Source organism: Muntiacus reevesi, chromosome 1, assembly GCF_963930625.1.
Source record: "Muntiacus reevesi chromosome 1, mMunRee1.1, whole genome shotgun sequence".
NCBI classification, from domain to species: domain Eukaryota; kingdom Metazoa; phylum Chordata; class Mammalia; order Artiodactyla; family Cervidae; genus Muntiacus; species Muntiacus reevesi.
Genome location: NC_089249.1, coordinates 20,014,101 through 20,028,545, shown reverse-complemented (window position 1 = coordinate 20,028,545; position 14,445 = coordinate 20,014,101). Strand labels below are relative to the sequence as shown.

General features: G+C 48.8%; 1 protein-coding gene and 1 long non-coding RNA gene across 2 annotated transcripts in view; both read left to right on the top strand.

Moving 5' to 3' along the window:
- Positions 1-8,068, top strand: part of LOC136170705 (uncharacterized) — a 57,839-nt gene extending 49,771 nt beyond the window's left edge. Inside the window, exon 4 of the long non-coding RNA XR_010663667.1 lies at positions 7,965-8,068. This is a non-coding gene — a long non-coding RNA (uncharacterized lncRNA). The remainder of the gene's footprint in view (positions 1-7,964) is intronic.
- A 2,991-nt stretch (positions 8,069-11,059) lies between these two features.
- LOC136159282 (apolipoprotein L3-like) lies at positions 11,060-14,218 on the top strand. The gene has a single exon (XM_065921332.1). It carries the CDS (start codon positions 12,520-12,522, stop codon positions 13,321-13,323), a length of 804 nt encoding a protein of 267 aa, XP_065777404.1. The 5' UTR covers positions 11,060-12,519; the 3' UTR covers positions 13,324-14,218.
- The last annotated feature ends 227 nt before the right edge of the window (positions 14,219-14,445 follow it).

Genomic DNA, 14,445 nt, shown 5'->3' with positions numbered 1-14,445 from the left:
CAGAAGGAGCCGGGGCTCCTCTATCGCCCTCCCCAGGCTGTGATTTCCCAGCAAGAAGAGTCTTCCCCTGCTGGTGGTCTCTGGACCTCTCCTCCACATCAACTCACCTGTGGCCCTACCTGATGTATCTTACTAAGGCAGTGACTTCTTTTGTTTGTTTGTTTGTTTTATTGAAGGATAATTGATTTACAATAGTCTGTTAATTTCAGGTATACAGCAACGTGATTCAATCATACAGGTGTCTATGTATTTATCTGGGCTTTGCAGGTGGTAAAGAATATGTCTGCTAAGCAAGAGACACAGGTTTCTTTCCTGGGTAGGGAAGATTCTCTAGAGGAGGAAATGACACCCCACTTCAATATTCTTGTCTTAGCCTAGCATGCTAAAGTCCATGGGGTTGCAGAGAGTCACACACGACAGAACATCTGAGCATGTGTATATCTATATTCTATTTTATTCATTTCCATTATAGTTCATTACAAGATATTGAATACTGTTGCTATGCTACTACAGTAGGCAGGCCCTTGTTTATCTGGTGTGTATCTGTTAATCCCATCACCTAATTTATCTGTCCCCCCAAAGCTTTGGTAAAAATTTCCTTTTCTGTGTCTATGAGTCTGTTTCTATTCATTTGTTCACTTGTATTATTTTCTGGATTCCACATATAAGTTAATATCACATAGTTGTTTTTGTCTGACTTACTTCACTCAGGATAGTAATCTCCAGATACATACATATTGTTGCAGATAATATTATTTCATTATTCTTTATGGCTTCGTAGTATTCCATGGTATGTATACATGTACTACATTTGCTTTATTCATTAATCTGTCAACAGACATTTAGGTTAATATAGTGTCTTGGCCGTTATGAATAGTACTGCTATGAACATCAGGGTACATGTATCTTTTCAAATTAGAGCTTTAATTTTTTCTAGATGTATGCCCAGAACTGGGATTGCTAAATCATACGGTAGCTCTATTTTTAGTTGTTTAAGAAAACTCCATATAGTCTTCTATGGCGGCTGCACCCATTTACATTCCCAGCAACAGTGGAGGAGGGTTCCCTTTTCTCCACAGCCTCAGAGCATTGTAGATGTAGAGGACGGCCCTCTGATGCTGTAGGGGGGATAACTTACTGCAGTGTGACTTGTGTTTCTCTAATGATTAGTGATGTTGAGTATTTTTTCATTTCCCTGTGGCCATCTGTACGTCTGCATGGAGCATTGTCTGTGTGGATCCTCAGGCAGTGACTCTGATGACAAGGATGGTGCTGGCGCTGGTGACAGCACTGGAGCTGACAGCACCGTGGGGGGAACAGGTGACAAGTCGCCAGGTGCTCTTGGGTCCAGAGTGACTGAGAGACTGGGGACGTCTCCATGAAAGTCCAAATGTGGAGTAAGACCAGAGGTTGATTAAAAGAAAGAAAGAAAGAAAGAAGGATGAAACAAGGAGGCAGAAACAGGCCAAGGAACTTTTCAGTGTGTGAAAAGGAGCTTTTCAGATGAAACAGCCTGGGGCCAAAGACACGAATCTCTGACCCTCGCTTTCTTCTTCAGCTGGGGGTGAGGCTGAATAAGAAATTTCAGGTTGCTCTTGTTCTCTTCACCTTGTGTTCTCTAGAATCTGGTTCAATAAATATGAGCTGATTCACTGAGGCTTCCTTGCGTTGACTGATGGGTTCACCTAGGCTCCGGATGACTGAACTCCTTCCCCGTGAGCCTGTCTCCAAGGTTCTCAGGGAGCGTGTCCTCCATAGAGCCTCCTTCCTGCCCACTGGCCTCCCATCCAATCATTTCCCTCAGACCCTGGAGCCCCGCAGGCCCCGTAGGACGCCTGGGGGAGCCCGTGTCATCTGACTTGGGCTGAGCACGGGGATAATCCTCCTCCAGACCTGGGGATCAGGGTGGACACCCAAGGGTGACTGAGAGCAGATGGCCTGTGTGCAGGTGGGGGGGGGGGGGTCAGCCATAAGCAGAGGGGCGGAGAGAGAAAGCACACACCTCACCCAGGCTGCCTCACACCAGGATTCCTGCAGGAGCTTCCAGACCTGTCTGCCTGTGTTTACCTTGGGGCACTGCCCTGCCCCACCCGTCTATTTCCCGCACTGCCTAGAATGACCCAGAAGAACATCAACCTTAGCGACAATTGCTTTCACCTCCTCCACGGCTACCCGTGACTCTGAGAACAGATGCCAAAGCCTAATTGCAGACCAAAGCAGCATTCAGGAGCCTGGGGTCACCTGAGGGCAGAGCTGGGGGCCAGGCTCCCTCGATCCCCAGGAGCAGGACTGAGGGGCTAGGGGGTGGGAGCAGGGATGTAGGGAAAGTCCACCCAAGGCCATGTTCTGACCTGGTCACCCATCTGGGATTGCACCTGCCTGGAACTTCTGAGGAGACTTCATGGGATGCCTCAGGCTCCTCTTCTCCATAGAGGAGAGGGGAGCATCTGGGTGTTGCTCAAAGGCCCACGGGCCTGCTCCACGGGACACTGACGCTCTATGTTTCCATGTGTGAAACATGTGAGCACCTAACAGGTTCCCACACCTGGAGCCCAGGGCAGGAAGCCAGAGACCCGGGACCTGGAAATGATCCAAGGACGTCTCCTAAGTCCCTCCCCACATGCTGCAGAGCCTTCTCCCCACATGCTGCAGAGCCTTCTCCCCACTTTTGTCCAAACCTCCCTCGGAAGACTTTCCTCAGTGCCTCAGACTCTGACTCTGACTCCCTCTCAGCCAGTGTTTCCCTGAGATGTCAACTGGCCCTTCCATTCCTTCCTGAAGATGTGAGAGGAAAAAAAATGCAAAGTGAAGTTGCTCAATCATGTCTGATTCTTTGTGACCCTATGGACTGTAGCCTGGTGTCCTCTCCCATCCATGGGATTTTCCAGTCAAGAATACTGGAGTGGGTTGCCATTTCCTTCTCCAGGGGATCTGCAGAAGGATCCACTCAGGGGTCGAACCATCAGCAGTCATGCCCAACACCTGCCTGACCTTCAGAAATAGGAGTTCATTCCTTCATCAGTTCTTCATCAGTTCCCGGAGAATTCCCATCCTGCACAGACTTCTGGGCAGGGATTCAGGCGCTGGGTACAGAACCATTCGGTGTCCACCCCGAAGTCTCCCTGAACCCTTAGAGCTGGACCCCACTTAGCTCAGTGTGTGGTTGATGCAATTCCGCGGTGACCCCTGGGTCAGGTGACAGCCCTGTGATTCTGAGCAAGAGACTGAGTCTGACTAAGTGACACAGAAGAGGTGCTGGGGGAAGCAGGGCAGGTCAGAGAAAGGAAAGAAGCCCCCAAACTCGCGCAGTTCAGGAAGGTCAGGAAGCGGGACAGGTCCCCCTGCAGGAGCTCACGGTCTGTCCCCTGAGCCCCTGCCAGCAGGGGGCTTAGGTCCCGGCACCAGGAATCCCAGTGTCAAATTCTCAGGACACAGAATAGCTGGGGTCTGGGGACTATATTTTTGGACCAGTAGGTCAGGCTGAGGATGAGGAAGATGAATGGGTAACAGGGACCCTGAACCCTGGGAGTAAAGTCTCAGGTCAAGAGGCTCCAGATTGAGTGTTTCCTAGATGCACATGTGCCCTCTTCTCAGACCAACAGAAATGACTCTCCTCACCCTGTTCTGGGTCCAAGCATCCCACACACTACAGCAAGGGCACCGGTGACTTCCCCAACTGGAGACAAACACGCATCACCTCCACCTGCTGCATCTTGCAGTGATGTCAGGGGTGAAGGGCTCCAGGTGATGCCAGTGCCTCTCCTGCTCTGCTGAGCCCCTTTCTCTGTGTTCTGCATGTATGCTACATATGTACAGGCAACAGGGACGTGCAGTGGGCCCTGACCTCCAGGAACATTGCTCCCCTGAGACAAGTCTTCACCGGGGTCCCACTCCCTGTTCCTCCTCCCTGCAGGGAAAATCACACTGTGGAGCCTGGGCTGGGCCATCGCTGTGTCAGCACCGTCACCTGGGTCCTCATCGGATCCTCACTGCTCCTCTGAGAGCAGGTGGTATCACCCCCACGGAGAACAGGAGGAAGCTGGGCCCAGGGTCCAGGAAGGTGGGCCCGGCCCCTGCCTGGGAAGGACTGTCCTGGATGGGGCCTCTGTGTGTTTCCAGCCTCTTTCCTGCATCCAGGTTGAGCTGACAGCTCGGGAGGACACAGGGTGTCCTGTCCCAGGAGGAAGTGAAGCAAACAGGTGGTGTGTCTGTAGCACAACTGTCCTGGGTCCGGGGCAGTGTACCTGCCTTCTTGGAGCCCAGGTCACACGGCTGTCTGTCACCACCTGCTATCCTGTCCCACGTGGGGAGAGACGGGCAGGGGTCTGTGCTGCACGCACATGCCCACCGCCCAGGACCTGAGTCCCTCCCAGCAGGGCCTCTGCTGGTGGTTTCTAGTTTCTCTGCAGGCCCCGGCACTCGGTGGTTTTAAGCTGCTGCTCCCACATCTCAAAGGTACCTTGCAATTCAGAGCCGCTTTCACACCAGCTGCACACAACCTCCTGTTGACTTGTTCCTGGGGCTTAAACCTAACTGAGCAGTGTTGTACTAAGTCTGCAGAGGTCAGAATTTACACTAAAGCTGCTTCTCTTCAGCAAGTTGTGTTGCTTGCACAGAATATCTACCAAGAGTTTACACTCAGATGAGTGATGAGCTGGGCTGGGCCCCATCTCACGGTCAATGACAATCGGTAATGAGAGACTTGTTCTGTCACAGCCCTGCTTCCAAACCATGTGTAGTCCTAGCCGGCTCCTGCCTGTGGCTGCAACCTGCTCAGCTCTGCTGCTGAGCTCTTCTGTCTCCTAAGGCTGCTAAACCCACTCTTGACTTTACATTACCTTTTAATCATAAAAAATTTAAAAAGCTTTTTCTCTATTTACCTAAGGTAAAGCTGCCCGAACCCCGATGTTCACTGAGACCCTTGGTAGAAGTACACGTGGGCAGAGACACCCAGATGTGAGATTCCTACAGAACTGAGGTTCTGTGTTTGTCTGCAAGTCTAACTCATGACTTCCCCTTTTCTGACCCCAACTTGTTCCCTTCCCAACCATTCTCCACTAGACCCCCAGCTCCTGCTCACCCTGTATCTGGAAAATCCTGCTCACAGCGCAGCAGGACTGACCCTGGCTCAGGCTCCTCGCCCAGCCTGGCCTTGTTCCAGAGCCCAGTGGTGGGTGCTGGTGTGGGGAGTGGGATGCGGTATGGGATAAGCATCCAGCTCTCCTCTTCTAGATCACAGACCTGGACAGCAGCCTTTACCCCTTGGGCAGAGCAACGTCAGCAAGGCAGGCGGGTATCAAGAGGGAAAGGGGGAGAGAGGGAGGAGCTGGGAAGAAGCCCATGCGGTGGGAGAGTGATATGCCAAGGGCCTCACAGTCTGTTGGTGGCAGGTCTTCCTTCACAGATCCCGGGTAGGATGTGCTGAGCCAAGAAGGCCCTGGCATGTCAGAGCTGAGCTTGTTTCTCTAAGGCGTCAAAAGGGAGGAGGCACGAGCCCAGGGTGGGGCCCGGTGGGTGGGCAGGCCTGAGTAACTCAGACATAGGGTTTTCACTTTCACTTTTGCTTCCCGGTGTATATCTGGGCCCAGAGGGTGTGTGTGGTTTATCGAGGATTTGCATAGCTGATGGCTGCACCTGCACATCTGAGAACAACTGGATCTTGTTCACACTTGGGCAAGGAAGACTCCTGGGTAAGCAGGGGGTTAAGACTCCGCCTAACTCCCCGTCCTCAGGATGAATGTCTGAGAAAAGGATGGTTGTCACTACTGACTGAGGAAGGAAATGGAAGCTCAGAGAGGTGAAGGCATGGCCGAGGAAGCAGGTGAAGCAGGGGCAGAGCCTGGATGTGGGGCAGATGTGTCTGAGGGCTTCCTCCCGCCACCTGGGCCCCTGAACAGAACAGAGGGAGGGCGGCACCTGCTCACATGGGCTCAGCTCAGGATGTGGACTCCTGAGACGTGACTGGAGACCAGAGACGGAGGGGATTTTGGGGGTGATCTAGTCCTTTGGCCTAGAACGCACAGAAGAACTACACAAAAAAGGTCTTAAGGACCCAGATGACCATGATGGTGTGGTCACTCACCTAGAGCCAGATATCTTGGAGTGTGAAGTCAAGTGGGCCTTAGGAGGCATCACTAGAAACAAAGCTAGTGGAGGTGATGGAATTCCAGCTGAGCTATTTCAAATCCCAAAAGACTATGCTGTCAAAGGGCTGCACTCAATACACCAGCAAATTGGAAAGTTCAGCTGTGGCTACAGGACTGGAAAAGGTCAGTTTTCATTCCAATCAGAAAGAAAGGCAATGTCAAAGAATGTTTCAACTACAACACAATTACACTCATCTCACACACTAGCAAGGTAATGCTCAAAATTCTCCAAGCTAAGCTTCAACAGTATGTGAACAGAGAAATTCCAGGTGTTCAAGCTGGGTTTAGAAAAGGCAGAGGAACCAGAGATCAAGTTGACAACATTCACTGGATCATAGAAAAAGCATGAGAATTCCAGAAAACATCTACTTCTACTTCATTGACTACGCTAAAGCCTTTGACTGTGTGGATCAAAACAAACTGGCAAATTCTTCAAGAGGTGGGAATACCAAACCACCTGACCTGCCTCCTGAGAAATCTGTATGTAGGTAAGGGAGCAACAGCTAGATCCAGACATGGAACAACAGACAGGTTACAGATTGGGAAAGGAGTACATCAAGGTTGTATATTTAACTTATATGAGAGTACATCATGAGAAATGCCGGACTAGATGAAGCACAAGATGGAATCAAGATTATCGGGAGAAATATCAGCAACCTCAGATATGCAGATAACACCATCCTTATGGCAGAAAGCAAAGAAGAACTAAAGAACCTCTTGATTAAAGTGAAAGAAGAGAGTGAAAAAGTTGACTTAAAACTCAGTGTTCAAAAAACTAAGATCATGGCATCCGGTCTCATCACTTCAAGGCAAATTGATGGGGAAACAATGGAAATGGTGACAGACTTTATTTTCCTGGGCTCCAAATTCACTGCAGATGGTGACTGCAGCCATGCAATTAAAAGACGTTTGCTCCTTGGAAGAAAAGTTATGACCAACATAGACAGCATATTAAAAGGCAGAGACATTACTTCCCCAACAAAGGTCCATCAAGTCAAAGCTATGGTTTTTCCAGTAGTCATGAATGAATGTAAGAGTTGGACCATAAAGAAGGTTGAGCACTGAAGAATCGATTCTTTCAAACTATGGTGCTGGAAAAGACTCTTGAGAGTCCCTTGGACTGCAAGAGGTTCACACCAGTTAATCCTAAAGGAAAAAAGTCCTGAATATTGATTGGAAGGACTTATGCTGAAGCTGAGGCTATAACACTTTGACCACCTGATGCAAAGAACTGACTCATTGGAAAAGACCCTGATGCTAGGAAAGATTGAAGGCGGGAGGAGAAGGGGACAATAGAGGATGAGATGGTTGGGTGGTATCACAAACTCAATGGACATGAGTTTGAGCAAGTTCTGGAAGTTAGTGATGAACAGGGAAGCCTGGAATGCTGCAGTCCATGGGGTTGCAAAGAGTCAGACAGGACTGAAGGACTGAACTGAACTGGAAAGAGGCCAGGTATGGGATCTTGAGCCCATAGAGTGAATTGGAACCCAGTCTACCATGAACAAGATTTCTGACCTCGGGCAAATCACATAACATTTATGATTCAGTTTCCTTATCTCCAAACAGGAATACAATAGTACACATCTCAGGGTTATTGGAATAATATACATTATAATTAATAAATCCTTAGAGCAACTGAAGTGTAGAGCAAAATCAGAAACACTTGAGGCTCTCATCAATATCTGTTGCTATATCAGTAAGGATCTTTACTATCATTTCAGTCAGGTCTCAGGAGGGGTAGTTGATAAATGCTCTTTTGCCTTCTAAAAAGGGGTTAAACATAATCAATATTTGCTTTCTTTCTTTACCTCCCAGCACATGATAGTCGCAACCAGAACCAAAAGAAAACCTCTCAATATAAAGATCTGCTTAAAAAAAATAAAGACAACTGAGAACTGACAAGATCGAAAGGGTGGCACTCTCCTATTTCATGAGGATGAATATAAATTGGTAGTTTCTTTGCATAACAGTGTGGCTCTATGCATGAAAAATCTTTAGGTGTTGATACCCTCAGACTCAGTAATTCTACTTCCAGAAGTAGCTTAAAGAAATATCAAAGGAAGGCAAACTTTTCTACAAGAAAGGTTTCTTTGCATTATTATTTACATAAATAATTAGAAACAGCCTAAAAGCTCAACTGTCAGGGGATGACAGCAGAGAGGACTGGGCACCATCAAGGGTCCTCAGCCACCCTGGGCAGAGCTTCAGGGATTGGGTGGAGTCGGAGGGACTTCAGGCCCTTGTGGCATAAAGGCTGTTGCAGAAGCTAGAAGGCTGTGGGCTGTAGGAGCTGCAGCATCAGGAAATTTATCAAAGCAGAGACTGGCGCACAGGGAGCAAGACATCATTTCAGAATGAAAACATTCATTTGTTAATAAACATATCTACGAACACACATTTTTATATTAAAAAAGGCATAAGGCATAGTCATCACAAATGTGGGATATAGATCAGAAAGACCAGGCTCTGGCACCAGCATGAAAACTTGGGCTGACCTAATTTTAAGTGAGTTTCAGGAGCCTGCATGTCATAGACGATGAATCAGTATTAGTTATTACCAATTAGTACACACAAGTGTTCCCTCATGTAATTTCCAGAGTATCCCTTCCTATCTGTTCTTCCATCTCTGGTCTTATTGCTCCTATAACTTCGCAGATTACTGTCTCCTGTCTGATTATCTTCTCCTTGGGCCCCAACAAGAGAGCAGAACTCTAACTCAGGGTGGAGATAGCAGTGGGAGGATGAGTAACTTTCCTTAACTAGTGGCCAGCAGGGCCCAGGGGACAGAGAATCATGCTGGGTTAAGTCCATGGTGGCACTGGTGGCCGTCCTAGTAGAAACCCCTGGAGACCAAACCCGTGACGGCTTCCTGCAGTCACTGCTCACTCATGATGGAGCCCACAGTCTGTTTTTCCTTCCCAAGGATGAAGCCACACCTCATTCCAACCTGACACAGACAAGGAGCTGAAAGGAGATCTCTGCTGCTGCCATGAACACAAAAGACCTCTGGGACTGCTCAGGTAGTCAGCTGTCTCTTGTTTGGATGGTTCCTACTTGTGACCCAGAACTGAGATGCCGCCAACTATCTGAATTAACCTAGAGAAGAATCAAGAAGGGAATAGATAAGCATCCTCAAGTCCCATGGAGTCCAAGGGGACTTCCCGTACCCTGGGTTCTGTCCCCATCACCTACTTTCTGGCCCTCTTCTCTGGAAGCCATGGCCAAGGTGCTCAGTTTCTCCCTCCCGGTCCCCCAGTTCCAGCTCATGACTCAGGAGTGAGGCCAGAACAGCCCAAGGACCGAGGGGACAGCAGAGGGAGTCCCCGAGACCAGACAGGGCAGGGAGAGGAGGTCCTGCAGCATCCCTGAAGCTTCTCCTGCCCTCTCTCTTGTCCGAGTCTTTGCCTGCTCCAAAACCCTGGAGCATCATCACAGAGGCTGTTTCCTCCAACTCTCACCCTGCCGCCTGCCCAGCTGCCCTGCAAGGATCAGCAGACCCTGAACTGAACCCCAATCTGGCCTTTGTCGTCTCCCCCTCATGTGACCTGGAGCACAATTACCTGATCTCACCTGTAAAATGGGAGGAATATTTTCCTATATTGTTATGAGGATGAAATGCAACGTGCTCTGTGGCCTGGGCCACACAGCAGGTCCTGCCGAGTATGATGCTGTCCCCTCTACCTAGAATGTGTTAGATCCAGGTGGAAAACTTCTCCTCCCCCCAGAATCAGCTCTCCCTCCATGCTGTGTCACCACACTCGCCCAGGGATCTCATATATAAGCATGTGCTTACCAGGTCTGACACCTCAGGCAGGTTCTGGCTCTACTGATCTCAAACACCCCTGCAGACACGCAAGTGCTCTGTTATTTCCCCCACCCACCCACAAACCAGTCAATAAATACACAGATTTAGTGCTCTGGGTTCCCTCCATATGAGACCTGGGTTCCTTTCACTCTTACTAAAACAGGAAAAAGAAAAAAAATTAACAACCCCTCATGCTGCAGGATAGACAGAGAGCGAGTGAGCTGGTATCTCTTCCTCTTCAAAAAGGACACAAGTCTTCTTGGATTAGGGCCCCACACTTCTGACTTCATTTCACTGGAATTTCCACTTAAAGGCTCTATCTTCAAATAGACTCATTGAGGTGGGGTGAGGCTATGGCTTCAGCATATGATTGGGGCAGTTGGACACAGTCCACCCATAACCCCAGGTGAATCCATCAACAGCACCCCCAGATGACTGCTGCTCAGGAAGATTAATTTAACCACTTCATATTCATTACCATTTACCATTTACATTACAGCATAATTTCTTCTCATCTTAGTCTTTTATTCACCTAGAGTAAAAACTTTCTTTGAGGCTATCATTGAGCATATCCAGAAGAGAGTAAGCAATGAATAGCTGCAAAACCTCCTCACTGAAGGCAAAACCTGCTCACTGAAGGCAAAACCCGGGAGAACTTTGTGACTGAGGACGGTTTGCCCAGGTAACCTACACCGGTGCATCGGGAATGTTACCCACATCCCCCCCACTCAGGTAGCTTCCTCCTGGCAGGCCTCTTCCAGGGGTCAGGGTGGAGCAGAGGCTTCAGGCTGGAGGACTAGTAGGCAGGCTCAGGCAGGAGGACCAGGATTAGAGTGAGCAGAGTGGGCCCCAAGGACACAGACTGAAGGGGTTGTGACCCTAGCAGAGGTCCCCTGAATGGGAGGGGGGCATTTCTTCCCTCACTGATGGGATCCCCTCAAGCTGGGCTAGAGGGACCTGGGTGACCGTGTCCTCCACACCCTGCTGGGACCTGGCTTCTCCCTCCATCAGGGACCCTCTTCTGGTCTGCATGGAGCTGCCCTGACAGTGGAAGGCCGTGTGGCTCAGTGAGCCCTCCAGGGTCACAGTGAGGGGCTGTGATTGTGTGTCATTTGAGGGATTCTGAGGAGCCTCATGCATCCCCACCCAAGAGGAAACGCTTCCTCCACCAGCTGTGCAAGTTCCACTCTCCTCAGGCTCAGCAATTCAGATAGATGTTTCCTAAAGTCTCTTGAATCTTTAGAGGTTCCACAAAGTTGCATATGACCTTAGGGTGCAGGTATGTGAAGCTGTTACCAGGTAAGGTGTGAGTTAGGCTGATGACCCTCGAGAGGTCAGGGATGCTGGGCACAGAAAGATGTCACGATTCCAGTTACAGTTTATTGCAGAGCAGAATTCAGGTTCCCATCAGCTCCAGGACAGTCTGGGCAGGTCTCACACATGAAGCTTCCATTGTCCTCAGGACGACTTACTGTCCTGGATTCAGCGTGTGGCAGGACACACAGAGCCCAGCCCCCAGGGAAGTTCATCCTGTATAAAAACAAATTATAACGTTTTTTTTTAATGTCCATTTTGCCTGAAATATAACATCAAATAAATTGGTGAGTTATCATAGGATGAGATTTCTAGAAAGTTGTGGATATGTGTACTATGCATTTTGCTTATTTGTGTAATGTCTACAGTCCTCATTTGTGTTTGTCTTTGTATTGTGATAGTCTTCCCTTTTTGTTAGTTGCCAGTAAGTTAATTCGGTGTTAAACAATGTTAAATGCATGACAACAAAAACCCTTTTGTGATGTTGAATGAGAATAGGACCAGGCTTCAATCTTTTATTTATTATGGTGATGCTTTATTTCTCTATTACTGTTATTATTTTCAAGCTAAAAATTTAAAAACAAATTATTAATACCCTGACCTGTTTTCTCTGGCTACTCCCAGAGGTCAGACTAATGCCTTAGTGTCCAGCTCCTCTGGAGGTCAGTGCAGATATTACTTGACCCAAAGACACCATCATGTGTCACTTTGTCAGACTGTCCAGTGGCCAAAGGCCCAGGCAGACAAGAACACTCCTATCAGCCAGGATATTCCAAGAGCTTAGGGACCACTTCCCAGTTGCCAAGGGCAAAGAGCAGGTTGACTCCTCACTACAAACTAAGGCCCTTGAATGAAGGTTTTCTTCCCAAATCCCACTTCTGTTAGTTTCTCTGTGGACTTTCCACCCTACCAGTCCTTTGGAAGTGATTGTGTTGACCTGCCTCTGAGGCATCTTTATCAAATACCTCTCTTAAGACTATCTTAAAATGACTTTTGCTTATTTATTTCATGATTGAATAATGGAGTATCCATGAGGTACAAACATGTGTTTAATGTTGAAAATAATTTACATTTGCAAAACTCTTCCCTTGTGATTTATAATAAAATCTCTGTGGCTTATGCAGAATAAATCCAAGGAACTTATTTTATGGACAAGCAAATTGTCTTTCTTAATCCCTTGATGTTCCTTGTTACAGGAAAGAAGTGGAGGCATTACATGAATTTCTGAATGAGTTGAAGGTAGACTTGGCTATGGAAGACCAAGAGAGATTCCAACGGGACCTGCTAGACAGGGAGAGGTTTTTAAAGGAGTTTCCTCAGGTGAAAAAGGAGCTGGAAGAGAGCATAAGAAAGCTCTATGCACTTGCAGACAGGGTTGACAAGTCGCACAGGGACTGTACCATCTTCAAGGTGGTGGCCAACTCTACCAACACTGTGTCTGGTGTTCTAAACATTCTTGGCCTGGCTCTGGCACCCGTGACAGCTGGGGCCAGTTTGGCGCTCTCGACCACTGGGTTAGGGCTGGGAGCAGCAGCTGCTGGGACCACCATGTCCACCACCATCGTGGAACACTTTAGTAGGTCATCAGCAGAAACAGAAGCCAGTGACCTGTTGTCAACTAGCATCAAAGAAAACGTGTCTGTGGGAGCTCGATGTCTGTCTGCACTTGGGATGGCTTTTTCTACAAGAAAAGTCTACAAATCCATGCAAGGGGTTAGGAAAAATGTCCATGCTGCAAAGTTTGTGAAAGAAAACTCTCAGTTAGTAGCCCAAGCTAAAAGCTTCACAAGCACTGGGCAAGTCTTCATCCAGACAAGCAAGGAGGTGAACGAAGTTTTCAAAGGCACCATTCTGGAAATGACCAAAAAGGCTCGGATCATTACTGGAGGCTTTGCAGGAATCTTCCTTCTAGTGGATGTGGGCTTCCTGGTAAAAGAGTCGATGCACTTGCATGAGGGGGCAAAGACAGAGTTGGCTGAGAAGTTGAGGCAGCAGGCCAGGGAGCTGGAGAAGAAGTTGAAGGAGCTCATACAGACCTATGAGAGGCTGAAGTAAGGCCTGACTCCCCCACCCCCAGAGAAGTGCAGGAACCAGGGACACATGTGAGACCAAGGATCAGAACACCTTGTTGAGGGGAAAGGAGGGGGAGACAACACTGATGGAGCTGGGTGTTAGCAATCTGGCCTTTCAGTAGCTGAGCACAGCAGGGGAGGAATGCATGCAGGGTGAAGATGGGGAAAGAGAAGGAAGGAGCCTGGAGCCTGGACTAAGGGATGAGAATGACGGGAGGGGAGATACCACTTATTTTGGACTAAAGAACACACTGGGGGCAGAACAGAGAGGCAGAAGAGCTAGCAATGAGAGGCCAGGAATATGAAAGCATTTAAAATGGGAGAAAGTCAAAGAGGAGCAATAGCTGGGGTCCAGGAGAAGCAGCCCCGGCTCCTCTATCGCGCTCCCCAGGGTTTGCTGTCCCAGCAAGAAGAGTCTCCCCCTGATGGTGGTCTCTAGCCCTCCTTCTCCAGCATCAGCTCCCCTTTGATTCCAGCAGGTTTACCTTAATTAGGCAGTGACTTCTTGATGATAATGGTGGTGGTGGCAGCAATGACTACTCACTGTGTGGGACATTTGTTGAGATGCAGGTGATATTTGGGACCAGGATACACTGAGTGACTAATGAAGACCCTAGCAAATTCCAAATGCTGTGTGAAACAGAGGTGGGTACAAAAAAAAATCACAAAAGAAAGAAGAAATGACACCAGAAGGCAACAGCTGACCAAGGAACTGTGTGGTGTGTCAAGGAGATCACCAACCTGCGGTGAGGAAAGGCCGCCTCTCAGACCCTCGGTTTCCTCTCCAGTGGTGGGTGGGGCTGGACAAGATACTCAGGTGCCTTTGTCTCCCCCCACCTTTTGTTCTCCAGACTCTGGTTCAATAAATATGAGCTGGTTCAGTGAGGCTTCCTTGCGTTGATTGATGCGTTCAACGGGGTTCCAGATGCCTGACCTCCTTCCGCATGAGCCTGTCTCCCAGGATCTCAGGGGGCACGTCCTCCATGGCTCCTCCTTCCTGCCCACTGGGCTCCCATCCAGTCATTTCCCTCAGATCCTGAAGCCCCCAGGCCCCATGGGACACTCAGGAGAGCCCATGTCTTCTGACTTGGGCTGAGCACGGGGA